The following is a 23,133-nucleotide window of genomic DNA, read 5'->3' as shown; positions in this document are numbered from 1 at the left end:
GAATTTTTTTGTCCCTCTAAATATTTTAAATTTTGTTTTTAGTCCCTCCAAAATTTTCTTTCAAGAAATCATCCCTCCAAAATTTTTCGTCTGAAAAATTGATCTCTAACGTCAAATGCCACTAACGTTGCTTATGTGGCAGTGCACGTGGAATACATTTTTAATTCTTTAACGTTCCTTGAATGACAACGTGGCACAAATGAGTCCAATTTAAAGAAGGATCCCAATTTTTCATATGCCCTAATCTTCCCAATTTTTTATGTTCATCTTCTCCTTCATCTCCTCCCCACTGAAAATCGTGAACCCCATCTTCACATTTTCTTTTCCCACTTGCTCGTTTTCGTCACCTTTATGCTCTTATTCTTCTTCTTCTTCTTTCTTCTTCTTCTTCTCCTCTCCAACATCATGTTAACTGCTTCGGTAAAATCTCGAGTTGGGATGTTTTGTGGGTGTCAGGTTCGTATGATGTTGTATCACTGCAAGAATGGACCAAATAAAGAGAGGTTGTTTTGGAGGTGTCCTTATTGGAGGAGTGCATATACGTGTAATCTCTTCATCTGTGATGAAAATTTTGCAGAAAAATCTCGAACTAAAGTTGCATATACGACGAACACGGATTCGGAAGCCATGGCATCTGTGGGATATATGAAGTCCTTGTATGAAGAATCAAGAAAGAAGAACAAAAACTTGAAGACAAAGTTGAAAACAAAGAAATTTCATGGGAGATTGAAGATGTTTTGTCTTGTTATGTTCTTTATGATTAATATGTATTTTGTTATGAAATGTAGTTACTGAAGTAAGTGTGATGTATTGGATTTAATGTTGTAATGTGTATCTTGTTGTGTCCTTTATGAAATGTAGTTGCTCAAGTAAGTGTAGTGTCGACACATGCTAGTTGTCTGTTTTTCTTACAGGTCTTTGTGTTGTGCCCATATTCAAATCAAGTTTTGCCCCTATGAGTTGTGTTTGTCCTTTGCCACCTGTTTTGGGAAGCCTCATCTGGCTCTTTTCTTCTGAGTTTTTTGGGTCTACCTGGACCTTTCTTAAAATTAGGTGGTAATATGTCTGGGTCAAAAGTCCTTGGTCATTTGTTTTGGCCATTAAGAGGTGTGATAACTTCATTGTAGCATGCTAAATGAGTATTCCTATGATAACATTTGTGGACATACTTAACGAGATCATCGACTTTCCTATGAATGGCTGCAACATAATGTCTACAGGGGATGCCAACCAAGTCCCTAAAGTTACAAGAACAAGTATGTTTTTCCAAGTCTACAACAAAACTATATGTGAACATAACATGAGTGACCTGAAAAGTTAATCTACCAGCATAGGTTGGTAACCAATTTGCACTTTTTTCTATCTCCCTATGTAACCTCCTAAGTGGTTTTGACATGATCTCTCCCTTATAATTTTCTAATTTCTTCCTAAGAGTGGAAAACCTACCCATAAGATAGTTCCTAATCCACTCAAACATGGTGATAATAGGTTTATCCCTTTACATTAAAATTGTTGCATTAAAGGATTCACTAAGGTTGTTCATCAGAACATCACACTTAGAGTATAGTGGAAATGCATGCTTACACCACTTATATTTAGGTATAACACTTAGTCATTCAAAAGCATCTAAACTAACCTCCTTAATCTGACTCATCTTGTCCTCATGTACTTCCAAATAGGTTGTCTTTTCTGCAACCATAATGAGATCTCTGTATAGTGTACCACCTCCATACTTCTTCTTGAAGTTAGCATATAAATGCCTCAGGTAAAACCTGTGTTCAAACTCAGGATATTCTTGCTCAAATACATTCACCAGTCCCTATACAAAGGACATTAGATCAGAAATAAACTAACAGTAAACATGGATGAAAATGAGAAATTAATGAGGCTGTAATCATACCTTCTGCTGATCAGACATAAAGCACCAACTGTTTTCATGACCAATGTCCTCAAGAAGTAGTTTAACAAACCAACTCTAAGAGTCCCTAGTTTCATTGTCCACAACCCAAAGGCAAGAAGAAGATACTGATCATTTGCATCCCTACTAACAACAATCAACACGATACCACCATATTTGTTTTTAAGGTGACATCCATCTAACCCTATGAAAGGTCTGCATCTAACCGGTAATGCTTTCTTAGTACCATTAAAACACATGTAGCATCTTTCAAATCTTGGTGGTGTGCCAGAAATGTTCGTGTTAAAGGTGTTTCCTCTTGATGCCATTCTCAATTCAGCTCCATATGACTAAAGCATATTGTATTGCTTGGCTGAGTCTCGTTCAACAACCTTTCTAGCTAGCAGCCTTGCCTTAAAAGCTCTACGCCGAGTAATTTCAGTGGCAAACCTAAGTCTTACATCAACCACAACTTCATTCAATTTCATACCTGAGTTGTTCTTTAATTTGTCAACAATAACTCTAGAGACCCAATCAGCATTAACATTCTTGTTGAAGAACTTCCTACCACACTTGTGCTTTTGATATAGAGTTTTGATTCTAAAAGATGTTGTTCTCAATACCCTAGTGCATAGGACTGTGTAGTTACATTGTTGTTTGTCCTTGCAAACAACCCTACACCTCTTCGAATCATTTTTGGCAAACCTCACCTCCCTACCATTCAACATATTGTGTTTAAGTACAACCTTCTTAAATTGCTTCAAGGTATTGTTTGATTTCATCAATGTTTTGTTCACCTCATAATGTTGTTGTGGCAGATAGAATAGTTAGAACGATAAGAGCTGAAATTCAACAATAACCCTTTTTTATTTACTTAAATATATATTTGATTGAAGTACTCTTATTGTATCATTCCATATTCATGTGGAATTCATACTTCATCAACAACTTGGATTGTGAGGGACAACATGATATGAAGTTTAATTTAAATTTTCTCAACTGTATTTCTATTATCTCTTCTTATATACACTAGATATCCATCTTGATCAACCACAATTACATCTTGGAATTTCTTGGGATGTACTTGGCACACTTTACATTTTTCATGCACTTGAAATTTTGATTTTTCAACCCACGGGGTATAGACCATGTGACTTTTACTCCAAATTATAAATTATACATTAGGCTCTTTTAAAGGATTAGGGACTTCAACACTAATTATCTTTGTTAAGTTGGATATGGGAGGAGAATGGTCAACGGAGGGGTGAATAAACCTTCCCCTAAAATCCTTTTCAAAAAGGTTTTAAAAAATTAGAGTTTAGAAAATATGTGGGAGCAGAAGTTTGAAAGAATTTTACGAATCAAGTTACGCAACTGAATGAATGTTCAAATGAATTCAATAAGAATACAATAAATACTAGTTAATGATGAATCTATTAGACACAACATAGTAACTAATCTAATTTGAGCAATTATGTATGGGTTCGAGTACCCCTTGTACTCGTATTATTAATATTATCTTTTGCTTATAAAAAAACCAACAAGTATTTTACATACAAGATCAAACACAGACCCATACGTAAATATTAAATCACTATAAACAGTAAAACTAACAATATACAATACTAAAAATTGATATAGACTGAAAAACATGCAAACTATGCAAAAATTAAATGAGAGAGATGGAGAATATTTTACACCAAACTTAAATTGGTTCGATGTGTGTTCCTCCCATGCACCTAATCAAGACTCCACAGCGAACCATTGAAAATTTATTGGTCTTCCACTAATTTAAAATTATTATAAGTGTCTTTTGATACAACACATCATCATAGACAAATTGAAAAAAATTAAAGCCAAATGTTAATCAACACATATCTAAATCTTGATTTTCTTTCTATTGTACACAACTCACTAAGTTGCAAATCCTTCAAGATCTTTATTCGATTTTGAACCAACCACCTTGTCTATAGAAATCTTCACTCAATACTACCATAATTTCATTCTTTGAGTCTTTGAACTGACTAAGGAGTTATAAACTCCAAGACTTCATTCACATCAATCTTTTTTTAATCCTATCAAATTTTTCTTAGAGAAGAAATTGTTTTCTTCATTATATTTAAATCTCCATAATTCACAAATACAATCTGATTCTTTAACCTAAAATCACTACCAAAATTCACAAAAACATTATAGTCTCTAATATACCTTACATTCATCACTCATAGTCTCACTTAGAGCTGAACAATTACAATAGCCGACTTTTTGACTAAAGGTTGAAGATGAAATTTTCTTGAAGAATCTCACACATAACTTTACTTACACTCAAGAAATCAACTCACGAATGAATAGCGTATTTAGTTTTGCGTTGAGTTTTTCAAATGTATGAAAATTTATTGGGTGCAAGTGTGAGTGATTAAAGTCCCACATTGCCTATGAATGGGTGGAATGTTGAATTTATAAGAGAGATGGTCCATTTACCTAACGCTTCAAGGTTTTAGGTTGAGATGTGGTGTTTCCCTCTCGTGTCGTCCTGGAGCATTGGTCCCGTTGGTACTCCCGGACTCCCCAACAAAATTATCACATGAATTTTTATTCTAGAGAGTTTTTTTTTTGTTGCTTTTATATGTGCTAAAGATTATGCAAAAAAAATAGGTGAAAAGTAAGCAGAATGAATGGAGACATAACCCAAAATTAGAATTTGAATCAAATGAAAGAGTGACTTGAATCAAGATGGTACAATTATGATTCAACAGCTTTGATTTAAGTTATAATTTGATTCATGTGATAAGAGTTAAATAAAACCGTGACTCAAGTCACGTTTCACGAATGAAATTCCAAAATTTTGATTTCATTCATGATTTGAGTTAACCATTACTATGACTCGAGTCAAGATACCTTTGGTTCAAGTCAAGCAAGACCTTGAATCGAATCAAGTCATTTAGCGGCAAAATTTAGATTTCATACATACTCATGATTCGATTCAAACAAAGTTTTGACTCGAATCAAGCAAAAAAATCTATCTTCAAGTCTTTTTACTTGTGATTCAAATCATACATTGTTGACTTTTAATCAATTGCTCAATCTTAAAAAAACATTGAATGGTTTGAACCTAAGCGAGAATTAAGAATATCTATGAGGTACAAAAGCTACAACAAAACGATAAATAAAAACTACAATAAAAAAATGAATAGAAAGTATCTAAAATGCGGTAAATAAAAGCGTTAAGATTTGTACGTAAAAAAAAAAAAAAAAAAAAAAAAAAATAGGCAACAAAATAAATAGGCAAACAAAAAATCAGAGTAAATAGCACAAATAAAAAAGAGTTAGTGTAGATACAATTGGATCAAGATTTATACAGGATCGGTTTAACCACATCGATAAAAAAATTCACATATGATAATACCCATAAACTAAAATCCACTAATAGTTAAATTATACATAATCAAATAAATACTAAAAGGTATAGAGAAAATGAAGTAAAATAAGCCTATTCCTGTTGTACATCTTCCATTTTTTCTAAAGTTTTCCCTTTTAAAGGTACAAAGAATGAAACATGTTAATAAATATTAGATTCTCAGAATGCTTCTCATACCACTTTATTCAATGTAGCTTGATCCAATATTGTTGAAGAATGAAAGAGCTTCCATTAAGATGCAGCCGCGGCTGCAGCAGCTTTCTGAAATGGAATTTAGATGTTGATTTATAATAGAAATTTAGCATTCCATCAAGATGTAAAGAGGCATGGTACAAACAAACAAAAAATTGAATTTTTTTTATCGAAGTTTACCCGTTTTTGTTCTTCCAGGTTTGCTTTTATCAGAGAATAGATGGCAACACCTGCAATCGCAATCGCAGTTCCAATGCCAGTTTGTGTAGATATCTTGTTGCCTGCAGATGTTAACATAAAGTCAGAATGTTTGCGTATAAACTATAAACTGTTTTCATAATAAGTCATCCTATAGAGTTTGTGAAAATAAGCTCAGAATCACTTATGAACATGTCATAACTCATAAGTTGTTTCCGTAAGTTCTTCTAAATTGTTTCATGAGTAAATAAACTCAAATAAGTCAATTAATTTAATTACCAAACACCACTATTGAAAATCCAATGACAAAAACTCTCTTCAACACATTTCCAACTGCATGTGTCAGTGGCGCAACACGTTCCAAAGTATTAGTAGCAAGCTGCAATTATAACAACATCAAAAGAAATTGTGAAAATTTCACAACATGCACACCAATTTAATTCTGCAAAGAAGAAAAGTACTAAAACACAAGCATACCTGATTGTAAAGATGGTAAAACATTCCAATCCAGAAAAGATCAGACAAAAACTTGATCAATCCTACTTTGGCTATAGCATTTCTAAATCCAAATTCCATGAGTTGGGGCCCCTCAATCTGGAAGCACCCGTAACAAAATCAATCACAAACTAACAAAAAATCAGTAGTTGTTGTAGCAAATGAACTTACAAGTATTGCCGGAGGGATACAAAAGGCGAGCGCGATTACTGAAATATACGCGTATACATTCGTACTGTCCATTCCTGTCTGTTAAAATTTGGTAAAACAATTCAATCTAGAAAAGATCAGACAACAATCCAGTGAGCAAGAGTAATGTGGCAAAGGATCTTATTTACCATTGCTTTCTTAGAATATAGACTTCTGTATGTAAACGCTATATTTGAAATCATTGCGCTAATGAAACCAGTCCAATTGAAAGACAGTTCAGTTAGTGATGCCATTGATACACCAAAAACAACAGGGGCCAAGGATAGCCACAGAGACAAGGGAATATTTTGGCCTAAAACAAACTGGGAAGCGGAAGCGTTGAAAAATGGCTCCAGAGCTTCAAAGGAAAAAAAATACAACAGATTGAAATTTATCAACACACAGACACATATAGTGTATAGATAAAAGCAGTGTAAGAACTAAGAAGTGTTTAAGTTTTAATACCTTTTATGGTATGTGTAAAAGACACAGCAACCGCAGCGAATGATACATTAGACATAACATGACCAAGGGCATGACAAAATGCAACTGGAGTCAATAGTAACAAAAGCTCCTTATTCATTGGCTGACAAGAGAGGGAAAAAAAACATGTTATTGAAATCTATACTATGACTTCAAAGTTGAGAACTAATACCAACCAGCCGGTTGATCGATGAGCCGAGCAGTCTGCTGGCTGGTTCAATTGTGGTTGGCTCTTAGTCTCTTAGAACCAGATCAAACTAGGGTTTGGATGGTTTATTATTCTCAAATCTCTTCGGTTCGATCTCTAGTCGTGTTTCAAAAACATTGATTACAAGATATTAGTACAGAGGAAGTATAACTTACTGCGCGTCTTGGTAGACCTAAACCCCAAGAAACAAGACAATATACCACCCCAACAAGGAGATGTACAACAGAAACAAAACTGAAAAGAATTTGAAAAGATTAGCATATCTGAATCAACAGAAAGCTACGAAATTATGAAGTCTTAATCTTGAAAGAACAGTTATCTTGGACTAATTATAGTAATTATACTCATTGAGGAAAAAAACATACTATGGATATGGGAAATAATTGTAGACTTTCTTGTTGAGTATGTTGAAAATCACATTTAAGAAGTACCTGCATAGAAGAAAGACAATTTCAGAAAACATATTGCTAGCTTGCAACCGGACACAGACATAGACACCGGACACGACACTTACACTGACACATCCACACCAGGAATAATTTAAAAATAAAAGGAGAAATTTTTACCACATAAAGAAAAAGAAACCAGTAACCAATGCAGGAAATTTCTCACCAAAACTCTTTGAGGATATAACTGACCTGTAATTAGACATCAATAGTTAAAAAATATATCAAAATTGAAACACCAGAAAAAATTGATAATCATAGAATCAAACATGAAGAGTGCAACTCTAACCCATTTGAAATTTCAATTTCACTGTCATCAGCATCAGCTGCTAATGCTGCAACAACAACTGGAAATCTTCTTTGTCTTACTCCCAAGGCCTTCACCAATGGAGAAAACACCAAGCTTGAATCTTTAGTCTCAAAGTGAAGTGTTGGAGACTTTAACAAGGCATAACTGGTTGAAGTTGAAACTCTTTTGGGTGACAAAAAAAGTGAAGAAATTTGAGGTTTTTGAAGTGATATGAGAACTGAGTTTGTTACCGAACACATTTTCAAAAGGTAGAATACTGAAATTCCAATGAAGTTGTGAGTGTTTATTTTGGAAACATAATTGAACGTTGAAAACAATGTTGGAAAAGAAAAGAGTATAATAATGCGTTTCAATGTTGTTGTCAAGTTTCGCTCTAAAATATAATCAAAAGTGTGTTAACCAATAACTTGGTTGTAAGTGGAGTTTCATGAGAATAAGAAAATTAGACAAGAGACGCATGATGCATGACGTTAATTTTTCAATCACCACAAACGTTGTTACTTGTTAATATAAAAAATAAACTTCAAATGTTTTTAGTATTGCCGTGTTTGCCGGCATATGCCCCATTATATGTCTATATATTTTTTGGTACAAATTTTATATCTCCATATTATTATAATGAGAATAAAAATAGTGCACCGACTGTAAAACCGCATTACACGGTCAACCAATCAGCTTTATTCAATTTGTCATGTCATATTCAAACAATATTATTAAAATTAATTGAAGAAAAGTTTTAAAACAATTAGACAGTGGTAATAAGAAACCGCTCCATCATGTATATTTTCTTATGCCGTATTTGTATGTCGTGTGCCATTTTCTCCACACAGAATCGGCCTTGTGCATGTGCAAGAAGTGCTACAGCACACGCCCCCAATTTTAGGGGCCCAAATTTTTAAAAGGTCCAATCTTTTTTATAAATATTAATTGAAATAAATAAAATATTATAATAAAAATTCAATAAATTAAAAAATGCTATAATAAAAACTCAATACATATAAAAATTTAGATATATCAAAACTCGATAATTTTAATTAAATATATTATTGATTAATACATAAATGTAATTTTATGTGTTTTTTAATTATTATAATTGTATTTATATTTTAAATTTGGACCTATTTTTAAAATTAGAAAGGAGCCTCTGCGTTGATTGGGTCGGCCCTATCTCCACACAGTATCAAAATCAAACTCATTCTTTTGCAGCTTTGTTTCTATAATGTGCTTTGCACAAAATAGGTGGAGGAAATGAAAGAATGGGAAAGAAAGAGGCATTCTGTTTGAAATTAGGTCACTCCAATTACACTTTGGTATTTTATTTGGACTAAAACAATGTCGGTCTGAGAAAATGGAATCCGGCTTAAGAAAATATACATGATGGAGCGGTTTCTTATTACCACTGTCAAATTGTTTTAAGGACAAAACTTAGGTACAATTCTTTATGTGTGGTTCTTACTATTTTTCAATGAAAATATGACAAATATACTTAAATATGATTTAGTGAGTGAAAATAGGAAAAATTAGCATATGTGTAATAGAAAATTATACACTTGTCATAACTTTATTGAAAAATAGTAAGAACCACACCTAAAGAATTGTACTTAAGTTTTGTCCTTATTTTAATTGTTTTAAAACTTTTCTTCAATTAATTTTAATAATATTGTTTGAATATGACATGGCAAATTGAATAAAGCTGATTGGTTGACAGTGTAATGTGGTTTTACATTGTCAGTGCACTATATTTATTCTCTTATATAATATAAGAAAATTAATGATTGTGAAAAAGTCTAAAATATTCTTAGTTAATTTTTTGTCACCACATTAAAATTGTCTTCATTTGGTCTTTGCACAATAAATTTTTTAATTTTATTATTTAAATATTACAACACTCATATTTTATCAAACTTATCAAATCTCTCTTCATTCTTTTTTTTCTCTTTCATCATTTTCTCGTTTCTTTCTTCCACAAAAAAATCTATTATGGATCTATATATTTTTATATAGGAAAAATAGTATTTATGATCCAAATATTTTTTAGGGTTAATAGCCATTCACTCCCCTGCCATATAGGCGAGTTTTGATTTTTTCCCCCTTTAAAAAAGAAGTTTTGGATTACCTCCTATAATTTTCGGGCACCCCTAAGCGTGTAAAAACCAGGGGGTAAATAAAATATTTTACAGGGGGTAATTTTTCCTCTTAGGGGAAAAAGACTTAGAATTTTAAAAATTTTAAAATTATAGGGGGTAATCCAAAACTTTTTTTTTAAAGGGGGAAATCAAAACTCGCCTATATGGCAGGGGGGTGAATGACTATTAACCCTATTTTTTATTAAAAAATGATATACGTGAAAAATTTATTCAAAAAATTTATTATTGATCTAAATATTTTTATATACGAAAAATTTAATATTGATCCAAATATTTTTGTAAATGAAACAAAAATAATATCTGTATACAGAAAAAATCTATTATTTACGAAAAATGGTATTTATGATCCAAATATTTTTTAATTTAAAAATGGTATACGGAAAAAAATTTACTATTGATCAAACAAGCATCACACAATAGAAATAGCTACACTACCACATCACACAAGGCTATACTACCACATCAGACATACTTCAGAAATACTCCATACAACTTCATCAACACTGAATAGAATTAGCTGTTCACACACATCTTTTCTAGGGTGACATACTTCTCCCCCTTTTTGGCCATAAAAGTTGCCAAAGCAACTAAGATATTCTGATTAGGTACAAACCATGATCAAAAGTTAAAAGAAAACATTAAAATTCACCATTAATGCTCTAGTCATCAGACTCAGAGCCACTAGAGCCATCACCATCAACATCTTCATTTGTGCCATCAGCTGGACTGGCCTCTTCTTCTTCCACCTCTTCATCAGAATCACTACCATCTTCTTGTTCATCTTCATCAGCTTTACCTTCTGTCTCTACAGCATCAGCAAAAGTATCATTCTCTTCCATCTCCAATGTGCTTATCATCTTCTCTATAGCCACCTTCCCGGCATCCAGTTCCTTGCAAGTTTCTCTGAGCATAGTAATAACTTCCTTTACCAGCAGAACATTGTCCAGTTTTGGAACTCCAGGATATTCTAGTTTTCCAACCCCTTTGATCTCTCCTTTTGCTCCATCACCAAAGGTCACATAGCTAGTGGAATGAGGTTCTATGTCTACCAATAGGATCTTTATTCCAGTCATGTGCTTTGAGCAACCACTATCAAAGTACCAGTCTTCTTTGGCTGACACCCTCAGTGAAGTGTGGGCTATTAAGGCAGTAGCTTTAGCAACCCATTGTTGTTTCTTGGTCGGAACTTCCTGCTTAGGTTTGACTTGAGGTGCCTGACTAGGGTAGCCATACAGTCTGAAACAAAATGGTTTTATGTGTCCAAATCTTCCACAGTAGTGACATCTCCATATTTGAAATTTCCTCTTAGTCTGGTTCCTCCCCCTGCTTCCATGATGTTGTGACATTGGTCTTGACATCTGTTTTGACATGTGAGCTTCAGGCTTTGACCTTCTGGACCCTAAGATGGATTCTGATTTACCCACAAATCCTATTCTAGACATGTCTCCAGCTTTCTGGCCCACTTGCAGAATTTCTTCTAATGTGTCAGTTCCACTGTTATCATCCTGAGAGATTTAGTCATCTGGTTAAGTTTGGAGTTCAGCAAGGTAACTTCACTGTTGAGTGAGTCTATGGTTGCAAGATGCTCTTTCTTCTCAGCTTCCAACTCCTTTATGAGTTTCTTTTGCTTCTCCCATTGTTGGCACACTTATGCACTCCTGACACACAACTTTTTATATGATGCATCCAGTTCATCAAAGGTTAGCTCATCTTCACTTGAATCATCATCAGATACACGTACACTAGTTAGTGTAGTGACATATTTTGCAGATTCTTCTTCAGACTCACTCTCAGTATCTCCATCAGACCAGGTGACAGATAGCCCTTTTTGTTGCTTCTTGAGATAAGTGGGACATTCAGCTTTAATGTGTCCAAAGCCTTCACATCCATGACATTGAATCCCTTTGACTTGGTTGAACTTTTCTTCAGATTTGGATCTTCTACTAGAATCATAAGCCCTGCTGTTGTAAGAGGGAATGTTCTTGAGATTAGGTATGGACTTCTGATCTATTCTTTTTATAAATTTGTTGAATTGTCTTCCAAGCATAGTTATGGCTTCTGATAGATTTTCATCACTTCCGCCATTGCTTTCTTCTGAGTGCTCTTAATTTTTTTATACAAAAGCTATGCTCTTATTCTTCTTTTCAACATTGTCACACATACTCATCTCAAATGTTTGGAGGGAACCAATGAGTTCATCTACCTTCATGTTGCTGATATCCTGAGCCTCTTCTATAGAAGTAACCTTCATAGCAAATCTCGGGCAATGATCTGAGGATCTTTCTTACCAGCTTTTCTTCAGACATTTTTTCTCCTAAAGCTCCTGAGGTATTGGAAATCTCAAGAGTATTCATATAGAAATCATGGATGGTCTCATCCTCTTTCATCCTTAGATTCTCAAACTTAGTAGTTAACATCTGAAGTCTAGACATCTTCACCTTGGAAGTACCTTCATGAGTTGTTTTGAGAGTATCTCAAACCTCTTTGGCCAGTTCACAGTGATGCACCAGTCTGAATATATTCTTATTTATTCCATTAAACAATGCATTTAGGGCCTTAGAGTTGCCCAAAGCCAACTCTTCCTCCTCATTTCTCCATTCTTCTTCAGGTATTAACACAGTTGTTCCATCTTTCTGTTTCTTAACAGGATGTTCTCATCCTTTGTTTACAGCTCTCCAAGCCTTTCTATCCATAAATTTTAGGAAGGCTATCATATGAGGTTTCCAGTAGTCATATTTAGATCCATCCAGAATCGTGGTCTATTCCCAAATCCTCCATCCTTGTCTGTAGTACCAGAATTTACTGTCCCTAGATCTCACCCAGAAATAGACATGCAGGGTGCCTACTCTGATGCCAATTGAAAATTCTAGTAACAGTGGATCGATATCGTATCGGATGTTATGACATCCACTACTGAACAAATTATTATATTAAGCAGTAAGTAAACAATAAAATAAGGAACATAGGGAATTGTTTACCCAGTTCGGTGTACAACTACACCTACTCTAGGGGCTACCAAGCCAGGGAGGAAATCCACTATAAGCAGTATTAATTCAGAGCTAAACTACCAATTTACACCCCTCACTTAAAACCTACCCAATGCAATCTCAATCTAATACTAAACTTGAGTTCCTACTCACTCCCCCTCAATCACAATAGTGATAACAAACAAACAGAAACAAATTCAACATGAAGACACACTTTAAACAATTCTTAATCTTGCTTAAAAGCTTCAATCAAGAGACACAATACTCGTGCTTAAAAGCTTAGAGTGACACAACAAATTACAACTCAAAAATACCCTACTCCAATACAATTATCAAAGTGACAATTGCTTGGCTCACAAGAGAATACTAACAATAAACCTAACGCACAGAAAGCAGCACAATAAATTCTTCACATAAAAATCTTCGCCTCTTCAAGTAGAATTACCAATATTCTTATAGGCAGAACATGGGCCTTGGGCCTAACAAACACAAATTAGGGTTAACCAAGTTAACCTAATTTTCACATAATCAAGGTGTTAACACATATGTTGCAGACGAGACCTTCTACTATTATCCACTCAGCACTAAATAGATAGTTTCCTAAACTATAGCCTGAGATAAATAAGGAAACATAACAGAAAACATAACAGACACTACTGTCAATTGTCAAATACTGATGTCACAACATCCAGCATGACATCCAACTAGATTTTGTATTAGCTTAAACATTCAAATCCTGCAGAACACTACAAAAAGCCAGTCAAGACATCAGAACACACAGGGATGTTTTACCATAAAATGAAGTCAATCATTAACATCTACAATGATCAAATATTTTTGATCCAAAAATAGTATACAGAAAAAAAAATCTATTATTGATCTAAATATTTTTATATACGAAAATTTAATATTAATCCAAATATTTTTGTAAATGATATCTAAACAAAAATAATATTTGTATACGGAAAAAATCTATTATTTATGAAAAATAGTATTTATGATTCAAATATTTTTTATTAAAAAATAGTATACAGAAAAAATCTACTATTGAGCTAAATATTTTTATATACGAAATTTACTATTGATCCAAATATTTTTGTAAATGATACCTAAACAGAAATGAAGTATGTATACAAGAAAAAATCTATTATTGATTTAAATATTTTTATATACGAGAAATGATATTTATGATCAAATATTTTTTAGCCAACAATGATATACGGGAAAAAATCTATTATTGATCTAAATATTTTTATATACGAAATAATCAATTAGTTATTTAAATATTTTTTCTTTTTTGACGTTTTATTTAAAATAAATTATGTATCCAAATGCATGTAACAAAATAGAACTCGTGCATATGCACGGGTTTGTTACTAGTTTTAGATAAAAACGATGACCTCATTAATAATCTAAGGCAAATTGTCTGCCCATCCAACATTCGCCATATCATTCTAGTATATATGAAATTTAATTTTTGAATTTAAACTATTAATAGCAAAAATAAAAAGTTTTTTTGAGTTAATGTTTCTCTAGACGGATCGTAAGGCGCATGACAAAAAGTCTAAATAATGAGTGTCATGTAGAAAGGCACACAAAACAGATGGGACCTCAACCAAGTTGAGCATATAAGATTCTGACCTCCAACACACCATGTATAGTTGGATTTGAACGAACAACCATACACGTAAGACACTGGATCTCACATAAATAGTTTTGACCGTTCATCATATATAAAGCACCGAGCGGGTTATTTCAGTGATTCTTTCATTCATACATCTCGAACTATTATATTTATTATTCAATGACTTAGGCGTTGAAGTGATAACCTTGCAGATTCACCTTACTCCGCCGTATCAGAAGTTCACTCAACTACATAAGAGATTAAACTCATTTGATTTGCACATATCTCTAGTTCTAATAAGGAATAATGGTGTCGTTTGTGGTAATTGACTTCTGATCCCCGCATATCTCCATGAAGAGCCACCAATATTCTATCATAATTCCATATTCTTGACCTTTTCTCTTTTAGATAACCAAACTTTTCTTTTATAAAAACATTGATCTCCCCATTGCACATTGTGAGATATTGGATCGAACTCTAGTATGGCCGAAGGGTAGCTTCTTGGTTCGACAGTTTGACAGAGTTAAGCATGAAGTCGAAGGTTGCTCACATGCTGGTGTCGAAGTGTGCATGCTGTAGTCGAAGATGGGTCGAGCATGCAGGTGTCGAAGATGCTAGGGTTGTTAGCATGTTAAATTAGGTTTTAGTGTTTAAACCCTAATTTGTTAAGTTAGCTTGTTTATTAAGTTGGCTTGTGTAATGGGCCTTGATGAAAAAGCCCATTAGTTAGTATGTTAGGTTTTATTATAGATAGCATACTAGTCTCTCATCATTGCTAAGCTGCAAATCCTAATTTAGGGTGAGAGAGGTTATTTGTTATTCTTGTAAACTTGTAATCTTGTTTTAAGAGAAAGTAAAAGAATAGCAGTTATAACCAATTCTTGTGTTCTTATTCTCTCCCCTAATTCCCTATTATACTTTGTTATTGGTATCGTTTTTCACAACAAATTGGTGCGGTGAGCGTGGAGAAGATGCCGTCAACAAAGTATGAGATTGAAAAGTTCACCGGAGTGAATGATTTCGGTCTGTGGCGCTTGAAGATGAAAGCCCTACTGGTTCAGCAGGGGTGTTTGGAAGCGTTGAAGGGAGAGGCAGCCATGAATGCTGCATTAACGGCAGCGGAGAAGACGACTATGATTGAGAAGGCACACAGCGCAATTTTGTTGAGCCTTGGTGATAAGGTTCTCAGGCAGGTATCAAAGGAGACGACGGCATCAGGGTTATGGGTGAAACTTGAAAGTTTGTACATGACCAAATCGCTGGTAAATCGACTCTACCTGAAGCAAGCTTTGTATTCATTCAAGATGATTGAAGACAAAGTGTTGGCTGAGCAGTTGGATATGTTCAACAAGCTGATTCTTGATCTTGAAAATATTGATGTGAAGATTGATGATGAAGATCAAGCGCTGTTACTATTGTGCGCTTTGCCTCGATCACATGCTCACTTCAAAGAAACTCTCTTGTATGGAAGGGAGTCCCTGACGTTTGAAGAAGTTCAATCAGCCTTGTACTCTAAGGACTTGAATGAACGAAAGGAGCATAAACCTTCGACTGTTGGCGAAGGTTTGGCCGTTAAAGGAAAACTCTTACGAAAGGATGGTAAGTTCGACAAGAAGAAAGGCAAAAGCCAGTCGAAGACTTACAGTGGCGAAGCATCTGGCATTCGATGCTACCATTGTAAGAAGGAGGGTCACACAAGAAAGGTGTGCCCTGAACGCTTGAAATATCATGGAGGTAAGGATAATGGCAACGCTGCCATTGTTTAAGATGATTTCGAATCATCTGATGTTCTTGTGGTTTCAAGCAGTGACTCTAAGAAGAAGTGGATTATGGATTCAGGTTGCACTTGGCACATGACTCCAAACAAAGACTTGTTCGAGGAATTATGTGATCAAGATGGTGGATCAGTATTGCTGGGAAACAACAAGGCTTGCAAGATTGCAGGTGTTGGATCTGTGAGATTCAAGCTCCATGATGAGTCAATAAGGTTGTTGACTGAAGTCAGGTATGTTCCTGATTTGAAGAGAAATCTGCTTTCTCTTGGTGAATTCGACAAGAAAGGATATGTTTTCCAAGGAGAGAAAAGTATCCTAAGAGTCATGAAGGGTTCGAAGGAAGTCTTGAGAGGCGTGAAGAAACAAGGCTTGTATACCCTTGAAGCTGAAGTTGTAAGTGGTTCGACAAATGTTGCATCCACGAAACCTTTGTCGAAAACAGAAATCTGGCACATGAGATTGGGCCATGTCAGTGAAAGGGGTCTGGTCGAATTAGGGAAACAAAATCTGCTTGGTGGAGACAAAATCGAAAAGCTGAAGTTTTGTGAACCCTGTGTACTTGGAAAATCTTGCAGAGTGAAGTTCAACAAAGGCAAACAAAGAACACATGGATCCCTTGATTACATCCATGCTGATCTTTAGGGGCCTGCAAGGTGTCCATCACATTCAGGAGCAAGGTATTTTCTATCCATAGTAGATGATTATTCCAGAAAATTATGGGTATTCATCCAGAAGACTAAGGATGAAACTTTTGAGAATTTCAAAAGTTGGAAGACTCTGGTTGAAAATCAGACTGGCAGAAAGGTCAAGAGGTTGAGAACCGACAATGGCCTTGAATTTTGCAATGAGGCATTCGACAGTTTTTGTGCTGCCTCTGGTATTGCAAGGCATAGAACTACTGCAGGTACTCCACAGCAAAATGGTTTAGCTGAAAGGTTTAATCGAACTATTTTGGAGAGAGTCAGATGCATGTTGACTAGTGCCGGTTTAAAGAAGGTGTTCTGGGCTGAGGCTGTTTCGACAACAACATATCTGATAAACAGATGTCCTTCGACAGCGTTAGATATGAAGACACCTGAAGAAGTTTGGTCGGGACATCCACCAGATCTCGACAAACTAAGAGTATTTGGCTGCATAGCCTATGCTCACATTAGGCAAGACAAGGTCGAACCTAGAGCTCTAAAATGCATGTTCATGGGATACCCTGAAGGAGTCAAAGCTTATAGGCTATGGTGCCTAGAGCCAGGTCACAGGAGGTGTATCACCAGTCGAGATGTAGTTTTCAATGAAGCTGAAATGGCTTTTAAGAAAACTGATGATGATGATGATCGAAGTGCAGAAGAGCTGGAACAGGTAGAGATTCCTGTTGAGGTGGAGCATGTTGATGCTGAATTGCATATCCCAGATGAAGTCGAAGAAGAAGCAGAAGATGCTGAAGTTGAGGAAACTGACGATGACTACCTATTGTCGAGAGATAGGTCGAGAAGAGTCATCAAGCCACCTCAGAGACTTGGATATGCAGATCTTATAGCTTATGCCTTAATCTCTGCAAGTGAGGTTCTAGACGAAGAACCTAGAGACTATAAGGAAGTTATGAGGAGTCGAAATAAGACTGAATGGCTGAAGGCCATGGATGATGAGATGAAATCTCTTCATGATAATCATACTTGGGAACTGATCAAGAAACCTGTCAGGGCAAGGTTAGTCAGCTGTAAATGGATTTTCAAAGTTAAGGAAGGAATTGAAGGAGTGACGTCGAAAAGATACAAGGCAAGGTTAGTTGCAAGGGGTTTCACTCAGAAAGAAGGTGTCGACTTCAATGATGTGTTTTCTCCTGTTGTAAAGCATAGGTCCATTCGAATGTTGCTTGCCATGGTGGCACAGTTCGACCTTGAACTGGAACAAATGGATGTGAAGACTGCGTTCTTGTATGGTGATTTAGATGAAACGATCCTGATGAGGCAACCTGAAGGGTATGTCGAAAAGGGAAAGGAAGATTATGTGTGCAAGCTAAAAAGATCTTTGTATGGGCTGAAACAATCTCCTCGACAGTGGAATAGGAGATTCGACAAGTTCATGGCACGCATAAGTTTCATTAGAAGTCAGTTCGACCACTGTGTTTACTTCAGATTTCGACCTGGTAATTCATTTGTTATTTTGTTGCTTTATGTGGATGATATTCTCATAGCAAGCAACAATGTTGAAGATGTGACGAGGGTGAAGGCTGAACTCAATAAGGAGTTCGATATGAAGGATCTGGGAGCTGCTTCCAGGATTCTTGGAATTGACATTCGAAGAGATAGAAAGAAGTCAAAGTTATGCCTATCTCAAGAGGCATATCTACGGAAGATTCTTGAAAAGTTTGGTATGTCGAATTCGAAGCCAGTTGTGACTCCAACAAACCTTCAATTCAAGCTGAGTATTGATCAGTGTCCCAGTACTGATGTCGAAAGAGCCTATATGAATAGCATCCCATATGCTAATATAGTCGGTTCTTTGATGTATGCTATGGTCTGTACTAGACCCGACATAGCATACGCAGTAAGTCTTGTAAGCAGGTACATGGCGAATCCTGGAAAGGCTCACTGGCAAGCATTAAAGTGGATTTTAAGGTACATAAATGGGTCTCTGAATAGAGTCCTAATTTATGGTGGAGCCTTGGGTGAAGATAATAAAGCAGCAATTGGAGGATATGTCGACTCTGATTATGCAGGTTGTATGGATTCCAGAAAATCTATTTCTGAATATATTTTCACTATGTTTTGCACTGCAATTAGTTGGAAAGCAACACTTCAGAAGGTTGTTGCTCTATCAACCACTGAAGCGGAGTATATTGCCCTAACTGAAGCTGTGAAAGAAGCATTGTGGCTTGAAGGTTTTGCGAAGGAGCTGAAACTTCAAGGTCGAGGTATCACTGTTAAATGTGATAGTCAGAGTGCAATACACCTGTCCAAGAATTCAGCCTATCATGAGCGAACTAAGCACATTGATGTGAGGCTGCATTTTGTCAGAGGATTAATCAAGCGTGGAGAAGTCCAAGTGCTGAAGGTTTCGACTGAAGACAATGTTGCTGATATGATCACCAAGACATTGCCGAGTTGCAAGTTTTTCCACTGTATGCAGTTGATAAAGCTGCATGAAGAAAGCTAGTTTGTTCCCTTGATGTTGAAGAGTTAGATCCAAGGTGGAGATTTGTGAGATATTGGATCGAACTCTAGTATGGCCGAAGGGTAGCTTCTTGGTTCGACATTTTGACAGAGTTAAGCATGAAGTCGAAGGTTGCTCACATGCTGGTGTCGAAGTGTGCATACTGTAGTCGAAGATGGGTCGAGCATGCAGGTGTCGAAGATGCTAGGGTTGTTAGCATGTTAAATTAGGTTTTAGTGTTTAAACCCTAATTTGTTAAGTTAGCTTGTTTATTAAGTTGGCTTGTGTAATGGGCCTTGCTGAAAAAGCCCATTAGTTAGTATGTTAGGTTTTATTATAAATAGCATACTAGTCTCTCATCATTGCTAAGCTGCAAATCCTAATTTAGGGTGAGAGAGGTTATTTGTTATTCTTGTAAACTTGTAATCTTGTTTTAAGAGAAAGTAAAAGAATAGCAGTTATAACCAATTCTTGTGTTCTTATTCTCTCCCCTAATTCCCTATTATACTTTGTTATTGGTATCGTTTTTCACAACACACATGCCATCAATCCAATTCTTGTTGCCATGGTAGCATCGAAGGCCACTCGTTCGACCGTCGAACACAACACCATCGTCGCGCCAACATCCATAACCAATGCCCTAGATCTGGTGAGGGAGGCTTCACTCTTTCTACCAACAGAGGATGCTCTGGTCCTAATCACTCATCCTACAGTTCCGACGCCAAAAATATGGAACCTCCAACAATTGGACAAGGAACCTTTTAAGCTTTTCCAACCTTTCTACCTCGTATGCAATCGTTCTATGGTGGCTTTTCACCACTAACGATGGGAGAGCAACCCCAGAGATATGAGAATTTAACTTGCTACCCCTAAACTTTATCTTGGCACCCTCACCCCGTACTTTCATATTGGTAAAAACGTTGTTCTCATTATTTACATATCCAAAATTACATCTTGTAAAAATGCTTACTTTGGAGAAGTTGTAAAAAACGAAAAACGGTCCCAAAAAATTTCAAAATAGGGTGAAAATTATGCAATTTTACCAAATATTTAAAAAAATTGATGAGTTTTTATCGAATTCTTTAAGAAATTTGGTATTTTCTAGAAAATTGTTGCATTTTTGCCGAACTTTTTAAAATTTGGTGCATTTTTACCTCATATTCTAAAAAAATCTTAAATTTTTGGGGATTTTTTTACCGGACTTTTTAAAAATCCAATGCATTTATACCAGATTTTTAGAGAATCTTATATTGCCTGCCAGAGTTTTTGAAAAATTCGGGAAACACTAAAATATTTCAGATTTTTTGAAAATTTTGATTTACTAGATTTTTAGCCTAGTATTGAAAAAATTGGTAGCTCATAATGTTTTATGTAGTAGTATATTTGCAAATAACCTTGCTCAGGGCGTCAGCTTGGACCGCCCTAGGAAAAGGTGATGACAGAAGGATGCCTGAATGGAGGTATCGCCTCACCCTTATGCTTCCTCGCCCCTGGGGAGAAGAAATGTGTGATGAGACGTGTCTTGGATAAAGATAAATTCATAGTCGTTACCGACCCACGTTTCTCTTGGGAATATGGATTCAACCGTCCATCTCTTGACTAGGTGGGTGGTGATCTTTCCCAAGAAAACCTTAAAGATCAGGAACTCCTATAAATACATTATCCCTTAAAGGGATATAGGGATCAAGTCATACACATTCAATATCATCCAATACTACTCAGAGAGCATTTCACTCCTAGTAGCTCTAACACCGTCAATCTAACCGCCCGCCTGTAACCTAGCACCGTCGACCGCCATTAGGGTCTCTCACCTCACACAAGCTCGTCTCTTAAACAGCCTCAAAAACCACCGTAAATGGCTACTCGCCGCCGTGAGCTAACCTTCATCTCAAACGTGTAATACCTACTAGTGACTCTGAGTCTCTCTTCCCTTGCAGGGAAACTCACACACACACATATGTACTTTTTGGACAATGACGATGTATGTTTTACTTGCATGTTTTATTTTTAACTTGTTCAAAATTTAATAGGCTTTTAGTATCTTTGACATTGATAATTTCTTCATTATTTGTTGTAAATGACATATATTTCTCTCTCGAGCTGACGTGTAGGGCCGTCTTCAATAATTCGGAGGCCATGTTCTAGTAAAATTATGCCCGTACTAAAAATGTTTAAAATGTGTCATTGGGTGTCATTGTGGAAAATTGTTAAAAATGTTTAATTATGTGCCTAAAAATGTTTAAAATGCATAATTGGGATCTTTGTTTAAAATGCCCGTACTAGTAAAATTATGCCCGTACTAAAAATGTTTAAAATGTGTGGAAAATTGGGATCTTTGTCTGATGGAATATTATTACCAATATATTACATGAAGGCACAAATTTTGGAAAAACTCATGTTGCAACAACTATCACGTTTTCCAGTTATTTCTAAAACATTATGTTGTGTTCAAGTTCAGCTGGTGAAACTTTTGAAGGATAGTTAAATTAAATATAATGAGTTTTTTATTTCACAAGTGTAAAATAGCCCAGTTGGTGGAGGTGTTTCCTCTCTTGGTTGAAGCCACTAGTTCAATTCTTGGTTGAGGCAAAATTTTAACATTTTGCTTGGAAATTTGATGACCTTGGTATGAAGATGACATGTCAGATGCCACGTCGGATGCCACACATACAAACATAAACAACGTTTGTGGAAATTAGACAAAAAGGATTTAAATGACGTTATTTAAAGACATAAAGGATTACATGGTCTTTTTAAAAATTAAGGGACCAAATTGGACTCCGAGGTAAAGTTAAGGGACGAAAAATGATATTTTGCAATATAATTATTATCCCTTCTTATTTTTAAATAGAATAAAATTTTATAAATAAAATTTATATTTTTTATATTTAATTGATTATATTTTTTAACTTATATCATATCATAAAAACACGTGGTATAATTTAAAATAATTTTTTTGAGAAAATATTATAACATTTTAAAATTTATTTGTGTAAGTATAATTAACTTGTTGTATTAGTTATAGATGAATGAGATAATTAATGTTATTTAAGCTTATACATTATATATAATAAGGCGCATTTATTTATCCAATTACTCATTTCCTTAGCTTTTTTTTAATTGAAAATAGTAAATATCGGTAAATTATGGTCCCATTAATCGAGAGGCCCTATGCAGAGGCACGTCTTGCACAACTCTTTTACCGGTCCTGCTGATGTGTTAGCATGGACACAGTTCATTGGTAAATATCATGGTATTATTGTCATTACTATTCATTCTGATAGCACAAATGGGATCAGAGGGAGGACATATAAATTGATTTTGAGTTGTGAGAGAGGATGAAATTATAAAAGGAAGAAATCCTCTGAAGACAGTTATAGTATGAAAGTTAAATGTCTATTTATGTTGAGATCTGTGCCAAATGGTAACGGATGGAAGGTTATGGTTATGTGTGGGTTTCACAAACATAAATTTGTTATGGATTTAGATGGCCAAGACATATTAGTCCGTTTAAAAGATTATGAAAGATAATTTATGAATGACATGACAAATACAATATGACTCTCAAGTATATAATTGCTGCTTTGAAAGATAGAGGACTAGACAATCTCACAAGC

General features: G+C 35.2%; 1 protein-coding gene across 1 annotated transcript; it reads right to left on the bottom strand.

The window, feature by feature from the left end:
* Positions 1-5,212: 5,212 nt before the first annotated feature.
* LOC131643270 (triose phosphate/phosphate translocator, chloroplastic-like) lies at positions 5,213-8,312 on the bottom strand. The gene is made up of 11 exons (XM_058913461.1): positions 7,816-8,312; positions 7,647-7,718; positions 7,446-7,511; positions 7,236-7,314; positions 6,855-6,975; positions 6,539-6,747; positions 6,372-6,449; positions 6,183-6,299; positions 5,985-6,084; positions 5,688-5,788; positions 5,213-5,576 (listed from the first exon to the last, which is right to left on the bottom strand). Exons 1-11 carry the CDS (start codon positions 8,073-8,075, stop codon positions 5,547-5,549), a joined length of 1,233 nt encoding a protein of 410 aa, XP_058769444.1. The 5' UTR covers positions 8,076-8,312; the 3' UTR covers positions 5,213-5,546.
* Positions 8,313-23,133: the final 14,821 nt, after the last annotated feature.

The sequence above is a fragment of the Vicia villosa genome, unplaced genomic scaffold (assembly GCF_029867415.1).
Source record: "Vicia villosa cultivar HV-30 ecotype Madison, WI unplaced genomic scaffold, Vvil1.0 scaffold8, whole genome shotgun sequence".
In the NCBI taxonomy this organism is placed as follows: domain Eukaryota; kingdom Viridiplantae; phylum Streptophyta; class Magnoliopsida; order Fabales; family Fabaceae; genus Vicia; species Vicia villosa.
This window is presented reverse-complemented; position numbering and strand designations above follow the sequence as displayed.